The sequence below is a fragment of the Sciurus vulgaris genome (assembly GCF_902686455.1).
Source record: "Sciurus vulgaris genome assembly, chromosome: 9".
In the NCBI taxonomy this organism is placed as follows: domain Eukaryota; kingdom Metazoa; phylum Chordata; class Mammalia; order Rodentia; family Sciuridae; genus Sciurus; species Sciurus vulgaris.
The window spans coordinates 126,316,400-126,337,066 of record NC_136469.1 but is presented as its reverse complement, the minus strand read 5'-3'; the positions used below and the strand labels follow the sequence as shown (position 1 = coordinate 126,337,066).

At 47.1% G+C, this 20,667-nt stretch overlaps 1 protein-coding gene across 1 annotated transcript in view; it reads right to left on the bottom strand.

Annotated features, from left to right (window-relative positions):
* The window catches only part of SEL1L3 (SEL1L family member 3), a 97,904-nt gene that overhangs the window by 43,437 nt on the left and 33,800 nt on the right, over window positions 1-20,667 (bottom strand). Inside the window, exons 7-11 of the mRNA XM_079153795.1 lie at window positions 18,519-18,651; window positions 16,633-16,765; window positions 15,000-15,140; window positions 3,082-3,293; window positions 1,193-1,372 (exon numbers count right to left, since the gene is read on the bottom strand). Of these exons, the coding sequence (XP_079009921.1) occupies window positions 1,193-1,372; window positions 3,082-3,293; window positions 15,000-15,140; window positions 16,633-16,765; window positions 18,519-18,651 (799 nt within the window). The remainder of the gene's footprint in view (window positions 1-1,192; window positions 1,373-3,081; window positions 3,294-14,999; window positions 15,141-16,632; window positions 16,766-18,518; window positions 18,652-20,667) is intronic.

Sequence of the window (20,667 nt, the reverse complement as noted above, 5' to 3'; positions counted from 1 at the left end):
CATGCGTTTTCTGCACTGTGGGTTTCTGGTACAATCCAGGAGCACAGCTGGGGAGCAGTGGTCTGGTTCTCAATTACCCACTAAGCCCAAGATTCGACAATCCTGACCCTCAGGCCTGCTCACTAAGCAGGGGGAAATCAAGTTTATGACAGACCACAGCCAAATGCTGCCACACAGTTATGTACTGTCCCTGGCTGCACAGGCCCGGCCACCCATTCCTTCGCTTATTCCTGTGGCAGAGTTGAGAAGCTGCGACAGAGACCATGAAGGCAAAGTCTGAAATATTTACTGTCTGGCCCTTTATAGAAAAAAAACTGCACTTCCCAACTCGATCAGCTCATGTGCTGTGACCATGAAGCCAGCCACCTGTCTGCTCTCCCGTGACGCAGGCTGGCATCATCGAGCCAGCAAGCTCTCCTGTGTCCCTTACTACTTTGAGCCTTTTAAGTTTGGAAACAATCCATCAGTCGGTCTAATCTAACATGTTGCTTTTTTTGGTTTTGGCAGATGTGAGCCACTGATTTCTTCGCCCGATGAGTCAATAAGATTTGGGAGCCTGCAAAATGAGGAGCCGGAGTTGGTGCCTCTCATCTAGTCCTTAATCCATGACAGGACAAAGTCATCAAACATCACCTGCTGTTGACGCTCACTCAGGAGCATGGGGCCAACAAAATTCACGTGATGGGGACAGACATTTCTCAAGTGAGCAGCACTGGGAGCCTTGCTGGGTGTGGAGCTGACTTCTGGGTAATGCTTGCTCAATACATTATTGATAAGAACCCTAGGAGATTATTGCCTCACACGGTTGGACTCGGTCCTTCCTAACAGCTCCAGACCTCGCCATTGCACACGGTTTTGGGAGAAAGACAGAGGCATATGCTTCTGATGCACATTTTTTTGTTTTGTTTTGTTTTGCAAAATCCAAATCTGTCCAGGGTCAAATCTACCCTGCACATACCAGTCTTCCCACTCATGGAAAGTTCTCTGTGTACAGATGCAGGACTGTACAACCTGAGAACAGAGTCAGAAAATAAAAACTAGAGATTGCAAGGAAGCATTTCTCTTCATTTGATTACACTCACTCCACCCTCTGAGAGACAGTGAATAAGCCAGCCACAGGTGCAGACCCTTTATAAATAGCTCAGGAAACCCTGGTAAACAGTCCATCACCATTTCCACCCATTCCAGGTACCTGGTCTCCTTGCAGTGTGTGCTGATCAAGGGGTGTCTTCGTGGCGATGTTGCTGTAGTAGGCATACGACAGTTCCCAGTCCAGGGGGTAGTTGTCAATACCCTGGTAGTGCTTGTACCCAAGATTCATTGCAGACAGTCTCTCGCTCCCCTGGCCTCCTACCAAGCTATACAGCATGCCCTGTTAGGGAAGTTGGTAAAGTGTTTACCAGACTGAGGATAGGCTTATAAAATCCTAACACTGAGAGATCATCCAGCTCAGTCCCTATATATGATCCTGCCACTTCAGAAATGTGAACTTGCCTTTGAAAACAAATCAGTCTTTAGTAAATAAACCAACCCAGATCTCTTATGGCTTACAAATCCCCCATTGTCCATCCTTCCTAAGGGTTAATAGCTTAAAATGAGAAATGGGGACCTTCTCCCAGCCAACTGGTCTAAAGACCCCTGTGCTGCCTCAGCTACATTACTTAAGAACATGATCTGAATATAGGTGCACACCCCAGCTCCCACTCTAGGCTGGCTGGTCCTACAAGTTCATTTCATAGTTGAGGGAATAGAGACTTAGCAAGGTGGGGTCATTTGTCCATGGTCACCCAGTCACTGAGCAGCACAGAGAGGGGCTAGAATTTTCTACACCATTCCACCTTTGAGGGGACTGCTTCAGGGACTCAGGAAAACATCCTATTGATCAGGAGCATCTATAAACCAGATGAGTCACTGGAAAGGAACATGGAGACACCGAGGTGAGTCTAAAGAGGATGGGTTTCCCCAAATCAAGGACAATCATGTGTGCCCATGTAAAGACTAAAGGTGACCAGGGAGCATTTCGTAGTTCTTCTTAATTTCTCGCTCTCTCTCTCTCTCTCTCTCTCTCTCTCTCTCTCTCTCTCTCCTTTTTTGAGATCTCCCTGTATTGCTTTCACAGTATTGCTGAGGCTGACCTCAAAATCTCCATCTTCCCATTTCAGCCTCCTGAGTAACTGGGTCCCAGACACAGTCACATTTTTTGTGATGATGTATTTTATCTGTCAACTTGTCCATGCCATGGGGTCCCAGTTTAGAGGTTATTTCTGGGTGTGTCTGTGCGGGTGTTTCCAGAGGAGATTAGCACTGCAGTGGACTGAGCACAGCAGATGGCCTCCCAGTGTGGGTGGTCCCCATCCAATCCCTTGAGATCCTAAATAAAACCAAAAGGCAGAGGAAGAGGAATTGTCTCTTTTTGCTTCCTGCCTGTCTGCGTGAGCTGGGACATGGGTCTTTTCCTGTTCCTGAACTGGAATTTACACCATCAGCATCCCTAGTCCTCTGGCCTTCAGGCTTGGACTGGAAATATACCACCAGCCAATAAGAGCCAGTTCTTCATAATAAATCTCTTCCTATATATATATATAATCCCATTGGTTCTGTTTCTCTGGAGAACCCTGACTAATACACTTAGGAAAATGTGACTCTAAATGTTAGGCAAGTTGCATAATCAATTTGGATTCAGGACCCAAAACAAAACTGTCTGGTATGACATTTATTTTGATGGTAGAAGGCTGGATGTGACAATACTTTGCTTAGAGACCCAGATGACTTCTCTTAGCTGGGCAGGAATATGGGATAATGGTCTCACCCTCAGAGCAGTCACACTGAGTGGGGAAGAGGATTCTGGAATGGGATTCTGGAAAGCACTGATCATGGCGCCCCCAGTGCTGTGTGCAGAAGTAAACAGGGCTCTCGGAAAGCAAGGTACCTACATTCACGCCATCCCACGACATTTCTCCTGGGCGTACAGATTGTTGAAGGACTCCAAGGAACTGGGCCATGTCTGCCTGCGGTGGGGGTGGCTCTGCAGGCACCACACAGGTGACTGACCGATGTTCCTGGAACCCACGAAACGCTCACCTGCAGCTGGTCCCGGGGTACACTTAATCCAGTTTCATAGAAGACTGCGAGGTAGTAGGATGCTTTATGGTATCCGAGGCAGCTGGAATCCATCAGAAAGGGGGTGACCGAGCTAATTTGGTGAAGACCATCAGAGCCGGAGAGTCTCTTTACAGCCTTCTCGAATATCCTCCCACCGATTTCTAATACAGATTCGCTTTGGCTCCTTGGCCCTGTAAATAACACAATTCACAGCACACGAAATTAATTGCCATGGGATCGACATGGCTTTAGAAAGAAGAGAGAAAAACCAATTAAATCACCTGAGTTATCGATATGTTCTTCTCGCAGTATCTTGAAATATACCACCTTCTGGGGAGGGAAATTAAACCCTTTGGGGATGCCAGGGTGTCATTCTGTAAACAGCTTTTTCTTTGGCACTAAATGACAGCCTAGTATCCTGGGGAAAGGACGTACCTCACAGAGCTGAGCGAGGGCCTCAAGAGGGTAATTTACTGGGTGTAATTCACCACCCAGTCAGTCCACTGCAACTTTCAGGGAGACTTTTTCTTCTAAGACTCTCTGAAGAAGAATGTGTTTTATCTGAGAAATAGTTCTTAGGTACTGCTCTAAAAAATTGGGCAAAAGAACCTTATTTGGACACACTCCCTCGTGTCTTTGGCCTCCGGTTTCTCTTGTGGGCCTCTAAACAGAATCAAAACAGGGGCGACTTTCATGGGGGGGCTTCCAGCTTGCCAGCATAGGGGTGTGTCCCATGCAGATTGTCACTGGATCCCTACGATCTTAGGTGGTCTGTAATATTTTTAGCCTCCTGTTTTTTTCTGGACCCAGGCTCCCAAGGACACTGAGCCGAGAGAAGAGAAATAACTTGTCTAAGGCTACCAAGGGGTCGAGGTCGAGCCCACCTCTGAACCCGGTTTTGTGGGTCACTAAGGCCTGAATTCAGTCAATCTGCTGCATTCACCCCTGACAGACAGGCAGACCCTTGTCACTGTGGATAGAGACGGGTCACTCAACTGCCCTAAGCCACATGATGCATCATTTTATGTAACGCTCCCATAAATCTACAAGCTGATCAACATCTAAGCCCAAACAAGCAAGTTTGCAGGTCCTATAATATTAGAGTCTTCTAAAATCACTCTTCATTATTCAACCAACAAATACCTCCTTTCTGGGACAGGTAAGGCACTCTTCCCAGATGTCACGTTATAAAAGGTAACACAGGATTGCACAGATGTTATTTACGTACAACTCAGGACTTAATTACATGTAAATAATGTCAACCTGAATGTGAAGCGAAATGTCAAGACTAAAATTTCACCTCCCTGAGAACCGTTCCATTCAACATTTTTATTTTCTTCACCCTATCCGAACCAAAAGTGTTATTAAAAAGCAACTTTCGGAAGGCAGCAAGAGACTCCCTCTCCTCAGATCTCCACCAGGGAATGGGCAGAGGTGCCCATATGGGACGGTTTGGCATGGGGTTTATTTCAGGGCAATTCCCTTGCAGAGGTCTGTGCTCAAAACAGAAATCAGGATCAGCAAGATCCAGAGGTGACACTGTGAAAGTCGATACATTGTTTATGAGCTGGTGCTGAGCCTGGTGGGCACAAGGTGGGCTGGCTGTCCCTGAGAGGGGACGCTGTGCCTACACCGGCAGTCCCTGGAGCAGTGGTGATTCCCCTCCACTCTCTGTGCTTTGTCTCTCTTGATCCCAAGCACACAAGACATAAAAGCCTGGAAAAATCACCTTACTGAACAAACAGAGTTGTCCCATTTCCTGTATGTTTTTCTAGCTGCTTGTTGTAAGAAAAATCAAACCATGCAGATTTGTATAAAATAAAAACAGAAGAGCCCTCTTCCCCAGTCTTTCTTTAACAGTGAAGATAAAAGCTTGGTATGCATGCTTTGAGACATTTCCTTTTAGCATATACAATAATTCATACATACACTCATTTACATATATTCACATACATTTTCTTTCCCCAAATGGCATATTATGCTATTATGAATTCCAACTCTCAACTTTTTTTTTTTTTGAAAAACAAACTCTACATTATTATACAGTTGTCAGAAACTCATTCTTTCTAATGTTTCAATAGAACAGTCAATCCGTGGTCTTCACAAGTGACCACTTGCAGGACTTCTGCAGGTATCAAAATTCTTGGATGTCCAAGTCCCATATATAAAATGGTCGAGTGTTTGCCTTTAACCTGCAACATCCTGCTGTATACTTTTAATCATCTCAGGATTACTTATAAAACCTAATACAATGTAAATGCTATGTAAATAGTTGCTATTCTGTGTTGCTTAAGGACTAATGACAAGGAAAAAATGTACATGTTTATTGCAGATGAATTTTCTTTTCTGAGGCTTTTTTTTTCCAAAGCTGGGGATGGGACCCAGGGCCTTGCGCATGCTAGGCAAGTGCTTTACCACTGAGCTACTTCCCCAGCCATCTTTTCTAAATTTTTTTGATGACTGATTCAAGCTGCAGATGCCGATCCCTTAGACACAGAGGAGCGACTGTGCTGCATTTTGGAGCTGTACCATTTCCCAACCGTTCTCTATTTTTAGACTCTGGGCTGCTTCCAGTGGTTTCGCTATAAGCAACAGCATGGCAGTGGACATCCTTGAACACTTCCCTTCGTTCGCCTGTTGGGATGTATCTAAATAACATCCTTTCCCACCAAGAGCCTGGGGATCTTGCTTTGGATTTTCTCCTTGGGTAGGTGAGGTAAGATCCCACCCTTCTTGGCCACTGGCCACCTTCTCCCCTGGATTCCATATGCACTGTAGCATTCAGACAGGGTCGCAACATAAATTCTGCTGCTACTTATTCATATATTTACTTTTAAATATGTGCTCATTTCAGGTGCCCCTCTGTGCACGTTCTCAGCAAAGCAGCATTAACATTTTGTTAACGATTCATTCCTGCCTTACCTGCTTTGCCAAATGCCTACCTAAGAAGATGGGTTTTGCCTGAGTACACACAGATCTGAGCTTTGTGGGCTCAGAGGAGGGTAGAGACTCCAAACAAATGAAGCTCCAAATAAAACACTTGCCCTGCTGACCCCTGGCTTGGAACCCCAGAAATCATTAACAGGACTCTCCAGGTACCTGGGATCGCTGGAAAATAAGGCACAAAATCAAATCCTTCACAAAGCTCAAAGAAAAACCTCAGCACAAAAAAACTCTGCAGACTGAAACGGGCAGATTGTATGGGCTCCATGATTTCTTTGTATATTAGAATTCTTAACTCACCCCAAAATATTGCAATCACTTTTTTTTCTGCATAAGAATCTAAACATCTTTCTGCACCAGTGAATATAATAGAAAATAATAATTCTAAGGTAAAATTGCTCATTTCACACATTTGTTAAAGTTTAAGTTCCAACTGTTGCCTAAAATCGAAGCTGCAATGTCTTTGGTGATATTGTGAAACTGGCGATTTTAAAGTCAGTTTAATGAAACTGTTAATTTCACCCATCTGGTTTAGCATATGCATTTTTTTCTAGTCGATCTGCAACTAAAACATGCCTTGTTTATAGAGATTAATTGGATAACGAAGAAACAAACCAAATAGAAGGAGCCATTTCCCCACGCTCCGACTTCCTGTACCAGAAGCTAAGGCGTGAAAGCCACAGCCACTGTGAATGTCCCTCCACCATTTCCCAAGGGGCACAGCATCATTTATTTTGCCCTTTTTTCTCTTTGACAATAATGGCATAAGGTCCCCATTTGTGTGCTCATCATTCGAAGAAGCAGGACGTAGACTCTGAGAAGGTGGCCACTTGCCGAGGGCCCGGGAGCTGGAGCCAGCATCTGATTGAGAATTCAGAAGGAGAAAGGCGCCCTCGTTCCCTGGGAGAGGGACAGAGACATCAATAGGAAAGTCATTTTTAGTTTCAAGCTTCCGACAGGCGCAGTGCATCCAAAGTAGAAGTTTGCAAGATGGAAAAAAGTAAGAGGAGAAAATGTCACTCAGCCATTGGGAGGAGTGTTCTTCATCAAGTTTTCTGATTTAAAAACATGGCGCATTCCTGGTTTGCATTCTGATCCAGTGAGCCCCAGGAGCTCCCAAAGCTTCAGGAGCTGGTTTATATCTCTCTCAAAAGTAAACTGCTGTACTTTCCAGTACTGTGTGAACTTCCTGATTTCACACAAGGCATTTCCCTCTGTCCCTCTCTCCCTTCCTGCCTGCCTTTCTTCCTCCATCTCTCTTTGTCTCTCCTTTCAGGTTATTTTCTGGGTTGGAAAGTCATAGCTCATTCTTTGTTCTTTTGTTTTTGTTTGTTTGTGTTTTCCCCTCACACCTCTGTGTATTTTTTAAAAACTAAAAAAGGTATGCTTTAAAAAATAATAATAAAGATACTGGTTCTTCAACAAACACCAGTGAAAACCTTTCTTCAAAGACACCGTAATCCTGGTGTTATTCCACGACATCATTGTATTTCTAGAACATCCATGCTCTGCATTTTAGGGTCTCCAAATAAACTCAGTAATCCTTGGCAAACACAAAATGGAAAACAGAGTAGTGTTCTGCTAGTGAAGCCAGTAACTCCGGGACCCATCGTGCGGGGACACCTCTTCCCCTACATCAGCACTCCAAAGCCTGGGGCAGGAGGCAGCAGTGGCCCCGAAGGACCCAGGCAGATGGTGTCCACCCTGGGAGAACAGCCCAGCCTCAGGCCTGGCCTCCTCCCAGAGAACCATTTATTGGCAGTTCTTGGACTTCCTGTGGCCGCAGGCACTAGCTCTGCGGCACCCAGGAATGAGGGCAGATGTCCTGAGAGGCATGCCGTCCAGCTCCCCTGTCTTCTGCCCCCGTCCCTCCCTGCTTCATGTCAACTGCTGAGAACCCTGGGACCCACCTGCCCGCACCTGGGCCTCTGTGTCCTTCCACCCTGCTCCCTGCCATCACCAACGCTAGGCTCTCCAGCCCCCACTCGCCATTGCCATTCCTGTGACCTCCCTCCAGCCTCACTTCCCCGGATGCCAGAGCATCAGCATTGCTGAAAGGGGTTTTGAATTCAAACAGTTCAGTTTTGACAAGGAAGGTGTGACAGGAGAGTAAAAGAAGTAGCCAGCACGACTCTTAAATAATGAAAAAGCACGCGTACTAAAACACTACTGTACCAGCATTAGAACAAACCCAAATGCTAATATAGTGCAAATCCTCGGCCCTGGCAGGAGCCATTTTACTAGAGAATTAGAAGCCCCCCCAGAGAAATGCTAGAGGTTGACTGACCCAAACACCCCTAGGAGTCCTGATGTGGAGGGTGTCTCCTGTTGGATGATGCCCCAGAGCCAGGACAGGGGTGAGTAGAGGGACAGAGCAGCACAGGAGAATTCCCTGTGCCATGTAAGGATATCAGGATGCAGAGCACTGGCTCTGGAACCTCAGAGGCAGAAGGGTCTCAGGACGCATCTACATGCACTGCTGCTGGGTGCCCCAAAGAGCACCGCCATCTTTAATTCAAAGGCTCGCCAATTCTGGGAGGTGAGGAACACATCCTGTTATACATCAGAGTGGGAGACACCAGTGGGAACAGCTGTGTTCTCTACCAGGTTAGTACATCAGCTGTCAACCTGTAACGTCCTCCCCTCTGCACCCCTGGCACTTGGCAGAGAGAGAGAGCTGTGTGTGGGCTGGCTCTGCTGTTCACTGCAGTTGCCCCAGGCCTAACACAGTGCTGGGAGGACCCAAAGCATGGCTCCCAGATTGAGTGCGCATGTCCCACGGGGCTCTTCAAACTGGGCACCTGTCTATCTCAGACATGGATGATAAATAACAGGAAAGCAAGAACCACGAGGGCTACAGGGTCCTGCCAGACCTGGGAAACAGAGCATGTCTACAGACAGGACAGCAGCTCCCCAGAGCGAACAGGGTCAGAGTGGGAGAAATGCGGGAAATGCGGAAGGAAGGAGAATAAGCCCAGCGTGCTCTATAGGATGAACCAGAGCCACAGTGTGGTTGGTGTAAACCTTGAACTTGGGTCTCCTGGAAGGCACATTCTTCACTCCTTCCGTGATTTAACAATCCAACGAAGATGTCTGGACTCAGTACACTGAGATTCCCTACTCATCTTGGAGGCCACTCAGTTACTCAGCAAAAGCTTATTGAGGTGAGGGTCTTCGAGAAAACCTAGAAACGGTTCCTATATTTGAGGACTCTAAGTTCTAGTGTGAAATCAGACACATCAACCATCATGTGGGGAGATGGTCACTTTAAAGGGACACATACAAAATGCCAAAGGGGACAAGGGCGGAGGAGCTGGGGGACTGGGGAAACAGAAGAGATGACGTGAGGGGCAGGACCTGAGTTGGGACAGGAAAGCAGCGTACCAGGTGGACAAGCAGAGCAACAGGAGGGCGAGGTGGTTCTTTGAAGAGGATGGGACACAGATGTGCTGTGCAGGGTCACAGGGAGGAAGAATTGATTGACTGGGCAGCTAACTACACCCAGCCCTTTGCAGGCGGAGAATTAAAGGGATAACCTGGACACCTCCACTCCCTGAGCTGCCCTCCACGGTCTGTCGCTGAGTATGTGACAGAGACACGGACTCCAGCAGTTCTAGTCGAGGCAGATTCTCCTCAACCAGCCTGTCACTCAGGCCCACACAGGACCTTCCTCTCCTCAAAGCTCTTCCACAGACACTGTGTCACCTTATGAAAGCATTACATTCCTAATTCCTACAAAACCCCTGTGTAAACTGCTGCACAAAAATAGAAGTCACCCCACACCTATGGGGATGGATACTATTCAAAACAAAAATGGGAGAAGAACAAGTGTTGACGAGGATGCGGAAAACCTGGAAGCCTGGCGAACCGCCGGCGGGAATAGAAGATGCCGGAATGGCTGCAGAAGCAGTATGGAGGTTTCTGGAAAAATCAAACAGAACTGCCACATGATCCAGCCACTCTGTTATCCCCAAAAGAACTGAGAGCAAAATGCCTTTGAAGAGACCTTTGTACTCTGACGTTCCCGGCAGCGTTATTCGCAAGAGCCAAGAGGTGGAGGCAGACCAAGTGTCCATCCTGGGACAAACGAACCAAAGGCACCAGGTACATAGGATGGAATGTCGTTCAGCGTGGAAAGGGAAAGGCAGCTCTGGTAAGTGCTGCCATGATGAGTACCTCGTGCTGCATGAAACCAGCCAGTCACTGAAACACAAAAACCCTGCGTCCACTTATGTGAGGTAGGTAAAGCTGTTGGACTCCAGGCAACAGAGTGCAACGGTGGTTTTCAGGGGGCGGGGGAAGGAATGGGGAGTTTTTAAATAAGGGTAGAATTCCAGTTTTCCAAGAAACAAAGAAGTAGAGATGTGTTGCATGGCAGTGTGAACACACTTGATGCTACTGCACTCGATTAAAAACGGTAACTTACATACACTTTAGCACAGTTAAAAATTCGACAGTCACAGCCCTCAAAGAGTAAAGGTGTAACTATCTGGCGATTCTCCCCTGCGTTAGGGAGATCCAGGAATTCTGGGAGCATCTGGAAGGCACTCTCCCTGCTGATCTCGCTGGCTGGGGCGTGGAGGCCATTCTCCATGCTTGTTAATGGAGCTGAAGCCTGTCCACTCCACCCCGTCCACTCCTTTGAAGTGTGTTGTTGGCTTAGATGGAGAGCAGATGATCCAACTAAAATCACACGGTGCAGGGGAAAATCACTCTCAAGTCTGACACGTGCATGAGTAGCAGCTTGGAACTGGAGTGTCGGCCATGTATACGAGGAGACACTGCCAAGAAAAGAGATGACTCCCTCCTGAAGAATCAGAAATAACAGACCATCATCTCCTCCCATCCTGTCTGTTAAAAAAATCCAGGAAGAATAATTTCACAAATTAATTCCCCCCGGGAATCAAGGGAGCTGATGTTTTCTTTATATTTGGCCTAAATAACTCTAGCCCAAACCACAGGCTTCTTCGTGCCTTGGCTCATAGGGGGCGCCCAGTCAACACTTCAGTGAATGAATGAATGAAAGGTTGTGAGTGACTTAGGAACACACTTAGTTAGATATTCCTCTTTCTATTCATTTCCTACAGTAAAAATTCCAGGCACTGAACACCTGATGCTCCTGTCTGTTCTCAGAGCCTGTCTTGGATATGAAAAAATGTGATGTGAATACATTAGTCTGTTTGGTGTTACTATAACCAAATACCTAAGAAAGGCTAACTTTATCAGGAAAAGAGCTTCGGTGTCGTTCATAGTTCTGGTGGTTCAAGGGCATGGAACTGGCATCAGCTGGACTCTAGCTGGAATATGTGAGAGAGGATAGCACATGGCCAACAGAAGCCAGAGAACGGGTCAGGAGTTAGACTTACTCTTAACTTACTTTCTCAAGCGCTCAGGGGTCCCATGACAATGACCTTAATATCTTCCAAGGTCAGTACCTGTAATGACATTAGGACTTGCCAGTAGGTCCACCTCTTAGAGATTCCCTCACCTCCACATGGCCATGCTAGAAAGCAAGTTTCTGACACGTGAATCTCAGAGGACAAACTACATTCCAACTATAGCAAAAGGATGTTCTAATATAGTCTATTAATCAACAGGACAGGATGGGTCAGGACAGCAGCAGCAAACAGAACGTAAACACCATTCCTATAAGCTGGAGCGGTCTGAGGCAGGCCAGGGCCAGTCAGACTCTAAAAGCAGGAGGCCCTTGGAAGGAAGGGCCTTTGAGAGACCAGGAGCAGACGGGCATGCCAGCCTTACTACTATTCTTTTCTAAAATATATGCTAGAAACGTAAACTCACTTTTACCCTTAACTTAGAAAATCGACTTTTCTACCTATTTTTCAGTCTCGTTAGGAAGCTGGGTATAATGTATGACACCAATCTCTCCTGGGTTAGCCGGAAGATGCTCTCATAGCCCCAGGCAGGGACAGTGTGCCAGTGAGAGATGAATTGGAAGGAGCGTGTGCCCTACCTCTGTAGGAGGCTCCCTAGTCCTCCCGACATGACCCAGAAAAGCGGGCGCTGAGGGCAGAATGGGGCTCCTTCCACTTCCTTCTCCTGCTCCCCAGCCTCCAGAGGAAGGCCACGTGGCCCAGGGAGGCAGAGGCCTTGCAGGGGATGGGGACATGGCAGGTCCACAGGGTATGTACGCTCTTCCATCCTGTTATAAGGTGGCCCCAGCAGCACCTGACTGGCAGGTTTGGCACACACGGTGGATCCTACAGTGCCCACCCAGCACTAGGCCCCTCTCCCACCATTAGTCGGAGCTGAGAAGCCAAACACAGGTGAGTGGGACTGGCTGAATCTAAAGGTGCGGCCGCACCTGCATCAGGAAGTCTTGCGGTTTTTACCCAGATTCTATTTCCAGGCCTCCATGGAAAATAAAATAGCCCTGAATTCTTATAAACAAAACTTTGAGCTGTAAAAATAAAGTGAAAACATTCTTATGGAGAGTATTGTCTTTAAAAAGAATGTATTGTGAAAATGATTCACTCCCATTCCCAACAAGCAACACTACATTTAAGTATGATCGGAAAGCTCAACAATTTTGAGGTGGGCGAGGTCATAGCCCATTTCGCCTCAACTGGTCAGCATTCAACATTCATCTTCGTCTACTGTGGGTTCGTCCTGGGGAAAGAGGAGGGGCAGCCACACACCTTCCAGGAGACCAGGAAAACCTGGAATTTCCTCTGCCTGTAACCATAGTAATGACACTGACACTGTGGATCCCAGCCAAGGGTGATTTGGTTTTCTTGGATTTGGCAGTGCCTGGAGACACTTTTGGAGATAAGGGGAATCATGGGGGAAACACTAAAGGTATCTGGTGAGTGGAGGCCAGAGCTGCATCTCCTCCAATGCCCAAGAGAAGCCCCCCGAAAAAAGAATCCTCTGGTCCAAAATGTTGGTAGTAATGAGTTTGAGAAGCACTGCTTCTGGGAGGCTTCCTGAGTGCTGGGACTGTCCCCAGCCTTGTATACAGACATCAACTCACCAGACCCAACACCAGGAGAGACAGGCTACTATCACGCCCATTTTTCAGATGATGAAACTGAGATTCAGAGAAAGTAAGTCCCCTGCCCAAGAGCACATGGTTAGTGAGTATTAAGTTAAAATCGAACCAGGCCACCCAGGTTGGGGTCATGGTGTCAGCTGTCACAGGACGTGACACGCCCTCCTGCTCCTTTTCCTCCCTGCCCAAAGCCCTGCAGCCATAGATCCTTCGGGCCCCTCTCTTCACATCCGTTAGCTCTGTCTCCATCACTCTGTCCGCCAAGCCTGCACCCTCTCTTCCTGGGCCATGGGCATCCTCTCTCTGCTTCCGGTCCACACTCCTCTAGCTCCCCCCACTGCTGCCAGAGTGACCTCGGAAAGTCCCATCTGATACTTCTGCCTCTGCGTGAGGCCCTTGAACACCCTCCTAGGAAAAGCCAGGGCTCCTCAGCCTCCCTGACCCCTCCAGCTTCATTCAACTTCGCTCCCCTCTCTGATCTATTCTGCATCCAGCACCCACCCTGCCCCCCTTATCTGGCAAACACCTATGACCTTTCAAGAATCAGTCCCAATGTCACCTTCTCCAGGAAGCCTTGGGAACTGACCACTCCTCTCTCTGCCTCCACATCCACGGCTTTTATTAAAATGTGTTACACTTTCCCTTTGCTTTCAAGTCTGTCCCTCAAGGGCAAAGACCTTGAATCATTTCACTTATCTCTGAAGCCTGGCCAAGTAACCAGGGAGTCGCTCAGTAAGTATTGAAAGAATGAAAGATGAAAAATCCCGTACAGCTCCAATTTTTCCAGGACAGGAGAGTCACTATCTGCACAGAAAAAACGTGCCACTGGACACTGGCATTCGTAGGAGGTTGGTTTCTAGATCACCTTCACTCGAAGTGCTGATTTTATGCCCAGGAACACCTCAGTAGCCCCTTACCACAGCCAGTGACAGTGTACCCTGAGTCTCCCCTTCCCCTTGCTGAGCCTCTCAGGCTTCATCTCCTCTTCTAACAGCCATGGTTTAAAGTTCCCTTGTGACCCCACAGTGTATATTTAATTAACTAAGCAAACCAAAATAGCTATGGGTCCAAAGAGAACCTGGCAGCACTTAGAAAGGATTTGCAAATTCCTGAGATGATCCTTAACATGTACTTCAAATCAGGAGTCTTCAATCCAAATGCCCAAGAGCCCAGGCAGGTCAGATCCCTGAATGTAGGAGGCAGGAGGTGAGAAACAGAGAAGAGGGGCCAAAAATGGCCAGACCACGCCCCGGTCATGCCTCATCACCAGCAAGGGTGAGGATTACGGGATCTTTGAATATTTCAAGAAAAGCTAGAAATGTATATTTTTCTACAAGTTTTTTAGATACTGATAATTATTTTTTTCCATTTTTTAATTAAAAATCATAAATTTACATAGGGCAATGTTGTTTGATTCATTGTTATTTTTTTCCCTTCCCCCACCCCTCCCACCCCTCTTTTCCCTCTATACAGTCCTTCCTTCCTCCATTCTTACCACCCTCCTTATCCCTAACCCTAAACCTAACCCTAACCCTAACACAAACCCCTCCTACCCCCCATTATATGTCCTCATCTGCTTATCAGCGAGATCATTCATCCTTTTGATAATTATTTTTTTAAAAAATACACAGAAAGGTCTTTTGCAAAGGCTTGCAACTCGATGCGGAGGCCAGCTCCAGCTGCAGGCTGCCGTCTGTGGCCTTGGCTTTAAAGGATTGCTTGGGCAATTCCTAAATTTAAGTTTTTGTGTGTGGAGTTGGAAATATGCACAGATATATCGAGAGTTGTGGACATACAAGGGTAGAATTTAAATTTGAAATTAAACTAGAACACTAGGGTTAAAAATAACATCGAGGCATAAATCACCAAAGAGGTTGAGTGAAACAGAAAAACAGGGAGCCTCTCTAGCCAGCAGCCCAAGCCCAGGCAAAAGCTCCATTACCGGCAGACAAATCCATCTCCAGCAAGGCCTGGAACAAGCTGGGGTGCTTGTCTTTCAGCTCCTTCTCCCAGGGGAAGGCTCTGCACGTCGAGGGTCTCCCGTACCTGCGCTTGAGGTCCAGGTAGGCGTTGCGGAGGTCACCTGCAACAGAAGCACAGGGTACCACACTCCTCAGAGAGGCAGAGCCTTCGCCCCCTAAGACTGGGAGCGAGGAACAAGAGGTCACACTTAACATTACTGGATGCTGGCTTGGGTCCTTTAGGGATTTGAAATGGACTACACTGCCTTTGTTGGGGTCAACATTCAGAGCCGAGTCCAAGGGAAATGTGCCAGAGCTGCTGATGGCTCTTGAATAATTCCATGGAATGAGCAGCTGGCCTCTGGCTGGGCCCCAGGAGGCCAATATCTAGGCCATTTTTGTTGGCATATGAGTTGAAGAGCAAAGCCCAAGGACCCCCTGGGAGGTGAGGCAGTTGAAGACGTTAAGACAACCTCCCTAATGCCACTCAACAGACAGGCACACCAGGCTGATTCTCCAACTCAGAGTCTCTCTCCTGATGTCATGGAAGTTGCCCAAATCAGTTTCTCTCCTGTTTGCCACATTGCTATGCCCTGCATCTCACCCCTGTGCTGACTGCATGACATTTTCTAGACAATTGAGTAGTGAACCCAGCTGCTGGGCTAGGACAGTCTCTTCCTGATGGAGCTGCAGTCATACCCCTGCACACTTACCTGTGGGCGTCCCTAACCCCTGTGAACTGATGGAACCGGGTATTGGGCTATGATGGAGACATGTGAGACCTCCCGGGGCCTGCAATGGGACGTTCTGCTCTGAGGATTGTGAGACACGTAGGCAGGACCGAAATACTCAATTCCTGTTTGCTGATGGCAGAGGCCCACAGGAATTTCTCTTCCAGAAGGAACATATGTGACTAACTCTAGTGCCACCATATCGAACAAGAAGATCTACAGCAAGAGAAAAGTGTAAGTTGCCAAATCCAAGCTGGAACACTAGCAGACAGGACTGGACCACATCTTGTAACTGATCAACACCCTGGATGAGTGGAGGGGGTCTGTGCCCATATGACCTCACACGAAAGCTGCCTAGCTCAAATTCATTCCTTCTGTCGAAAGTCACCCATATCTTCCTGGAGTCAATATTAAGGATTTAAAAAAAAATAAAACTGAGCCCCAAACAACAAATGCATTGTTCAACATTTATGGAAGCTATGATTCAGATATTAACAGCCCGAGACAAAAGTGCACTGACGGGAAAACATTTCCAATGATTAATTTACTTTCCAATTCATTCTTATTTTCCCAGTTTGGCGTCATGGCTAGGGATAATCCACCTAAGGCTCAAAACACTCTCTTATATTTGTATTCTTAAATAAGATTAGGTGTGGTGGCAGCTATAAGCCGTGTTTTGGTTCTTCCTGGCTGTAGGGGGTGTTTTTCTGGAATCCAGGTGGAAGGTAGACTTTCACCTCCTCCATCTGTGGAGGATCGATGTGGCACTTGTCCCCATTGGTACTGGAGCCAAGTCATATGTGCTGTATTTTAGCTCCGTCCGGGAGCCGCCAAAAACAAATGCACAAGGTTTAAAGCAGCGCTCCTGAGACTCAGTACTCACATGCCTCTTGTCCGTCACCCCCAGACTGTGCGGCAGATGCATATACAGATACTATTTCTTGAACCTCGGCACATCGTTCATAATATAACTTGATTTGTTCAGCAAGTTGCTTCTCCAGGAGGGGATTGAAGATCTACAAGCAGGTAAGAAAATCAAATGAACCGCAACGGTCATCCAATGCTCATCAACTGCTGTCCATGAGGGTGTGTTCAGGCTGACTTCGTCTCCCCTGACATTACCAGCTAGCTTGTTCATATACGCAACCTCCGCTCTGCATGTGTGAACCAAGGTTGTGAGTATTAGGTCAAGGCCGCGCCAGCTCTGGCTTCTTTGGGGGGCATTTTTCCCTCTGCAGGGCTTTTTAAATGTCAGAGGTTCCCAGAGACCAGGCCCCTGCCCTACTCGTTTCCCCTATAGCGAGCACTCCCTAGAACATCACTTTCATCTCCACCTGCAGTTCTCATGAGGGCTGATGGTCCTACCCATGCTTGCCAGCTGCCTGGGACCGCCCTGCCGTTCATCTCCTGCTTGGCAGGCTCCTGCTCAGCCTTCAGGAGCTGGATGCAAGGCTGTCTTATCAGGACGGGCCTCCCTGCCAGCCAACCCCACCAGGCTCCTGGGCAGGGGCACACCCCCTGCCTCAGGGCGCCCAGAGCTATGCTCACAGCTTCTTTTAGGACTTACCAGTTGAAGCTCCAGAGAGGGAGCTCCTCAGGATCACATGACTTATCTGAACTCAGTGTGTTCTAGAATGCAGGTTTGGACATACGGATCATAAAATGATGTCAGTGATTTATAACCAGTAGTTGGGTGGGGTTTTGTTTTTATAAAATAAAGTGCAAACTATCTGAGTACAATGAACAGAGCAAGAGTATGTACCCTTAGTAAAATTTTTGTTTCAGTTTTGTGTGTGAATATATAGACACTCATATGTATGTCGTATTAGTGATACTAAATAAACTACTTTTGAAAAATTTTAAAGTTACTCTCTTAATCCACCTTGCTCACCTTAGTACCCAGTCCAGAGTCTGCTACATCACAGGCATGCAGTAAGTATTTATTGCACAGTGAATTAAAAAATTTCCCTTTTTCATTGTCATGGAGGACTCTCAATAGCAGCTCTGGGATTGTCACCCATGGGTTTCCCAGTTTCCTAATTATGATTTTGCCTAGTGACTCTTGCTTTTTCCAGAACAAACTCCACAGAGCCAAGGGACCGAGAGAATGTTCCTCTTTTGGGTGTCAGGTGGGGCTCCTGATCTCTTCCATGCTACCAAGAAGATACCTGTTGTGAGGGCTCCCCATAGGAAGCCCTTCGTCCCTACCCCAGCTGGAGCTGGCCCAGAGGCCTGGACAGACCCTTTGTGGTAGGTTTGGACGTGAGAGCCTGGTGCACAAGACTCCATCGGGAAAGCAAAGCCCTCGCCCCTCTGTACAGTAGAGAAAGCACGCCTGAACCCCAACCCCCCGCGAGCCCAAGCCTGGGCTTCTGCAGAGAGTAGCTCATGGCACCAGGATTTTAATTTGCTGGAGCATCTTCTCTTCTGATACTTTAAATAATAGCGTATAAGAGAAGCTTTACCAAATAACTAAGAGTCTCTCCTTTCATTAGCTTAATCACTGGATAGGCAACAGCCTGATAAAAATCTACTCTATAATTAAGCTAGTAGTTATTAAAACAGAGGAAGTAAATGGTTTCCATTTTATGAGTGCTAAATGAACCAAACATTAACAGAAATCTATTATCACATTTGCTGGGGGAAAACCTAATATTACTTATGCTTGATGTCCGGCTGGGATCAATCTTTTGTTGATACTGGGTCTCACGCTCCTGAATGGCACACCTATCCCATGCCCGCTGCAAACTTCTAGGTGCCGGGGCTCACCTGTGCTGGCTGCAGACTGCGGAGGCGATAGTACTTCAGGGGTCCAAAAAACCCTTCAATGCCAGCCACGTACCTGCTCCCTCCAATAATGAAGTACCCAGCTGTGTCATTGTGATGGAAATCCTCTCGGAAGCTGGGGAAGAACACAAAGGATTGAGAGAGCCCTGGACAGGAACCAGGTTATTTAAAGAGACATTCATTGACCTGCCTTAACTTAACCCAAATTGTCTCAAGCTTGTCACTTCATATGTGAGATGAGACCACTCTGGGGTCAGGAAGGCTTGGGCTACATGCCAACTCTGCTACTTACCAGGTATGTGACTGGTTCAGTCACCCAATCTCTCTGAGACTGTTTTCCTTTATAAAATGATAGTGCCTGACCTACTGGATTGTCAAGATTAGGTAAAGCTGTAAAGTACCTACCAGAGTGTCTGACCTACAGTAAATAGTGTGAGCTGACTATTGATATTGGCAATATAGTTTGCAATTGATGAAATTATTTGAAATTGTTGATCTTAATTGGAAATATTTTGTTCTGCAAGAAAAAAAAGAAAAAAACTTGCTGAATAAATAGAACCTGGTTGTGGGAAAAGGTAGAGTGTAGACTATCAATGAGCAGGGAAGCAAAACTGGGTTAGAAGGAGGAGGCCTCAGCAAGGTCAAGGCCTTGGCCAAGGATAAGAAATCAGCAGAGGTGATCAGTACAAGTCTGCCTTGTCCAGAACGGTCTGAAGCATCAGAAGGGAAAGGAGGAAAGATATGGGAGGCCTGTATAAAGTGCTTGCTGAGTTCCTCGCTGAGTACATTCACAAAAGATTGGGAAAAACCCCGGTGTGAATCATTGGCCCATCCAGCCAGGAAGCTTTATTTACAATGTAGCTTACAAAAAATACTGACGGACTTGAGAGAGCTCCAAAATATACTAAGGGGGAAAAATGTGCAGAACAAAGTATAGTTCTTACAAAAGAGGAAATATATACATATATATATATATATATGTATGTATGTATTTTTTTTCGTATTTGCATGAAATCTGTACATATAGACAAGAACCAATAAAAGTGAGGGGGTAAGAAGGGGGAGGGGGTGTGTGGGGGCAAGATGTTTAACTGTGTTTTAATTTAGTTTTTATTTGTCGTTGGTTTGTTTTGATGTCTTTAACCAAGTGCATCTATTACCTATTTAAAGACTAAAACAGGAACAAGGGGCCGAGGTGTGACCAGAGCATATGTGAACAGCGGGGAGGGGCGAGAGGCAAGACAGGAATCAAGTGACAAGCCAGCCAAAGAGGACAAGGCCAAGGAGCACAGAGGGCAGGTGGGGGCACGAGGAAGACAGCAGAATGTCAGGCGGACTGCCAGGAGCTGGGGAGCGAGGGAGCCGAGGAGTGGGCCGCAGAGCCAGCTCCCGACGGTGGATCAAGGAAGCCAGGCAACCCAGGGTTATTCCAGGACAGGGGAGCGACTGCCTGCCTCTCAGCAAAGCAAGGCCTAGCAGGTGCATCTGGCTGGAGAGGAAGCAGGAAGGGGTGAAGCCACCACAGGCTCCCACGGCATCCACTGACAGCAGCAGGAGTGAGCTCGGAAATTAATTAGCTTTATGCAAACACAACCCAAATGGAAAAGAAGAGCTCTGTCTCCGGGTATCTGTCCTTTTGGAATCTCAGCCTTGAAAAACTGTGAGGAGATGAAGGCCTCTTCCCTTTTTCCAGGAGAGAAAACCAAGTTATGAACTCTGAGACTGGGAATTGACTCTGTTTTTCCAGACCTTGGAAAAGACTCGATATTCCAATGGTTCCCGTGAGACTGCACCTTGCACTCAATGGCTGTGAAGCAGTGTTCCTTGGAGTAGAAGTTTTTGAATCGGCCTCTACTTAACCAACTCACCAGCCTACCTGCAGTCCCCACTCCTGTCAAACCTACTGACTGATGCCTACGACCTGCTGGGTGCTCCCTGGAGCAAAGCTCTCTGGAGCCTTCATGTTCCCGTTTTATAAAAAACGGAAATTCTGCCGGGTGTGGTGGCACACGTCTGTAATCCCAGTAGCTAAGGAGGCTGAGGAAGGAGGATCATGAGTTCAAAGCCAGCCTCAGCAATGGCAAGGCACTAAGCAACTTAGTGAGACCCTGTCTCTAAATAAAACACAAAA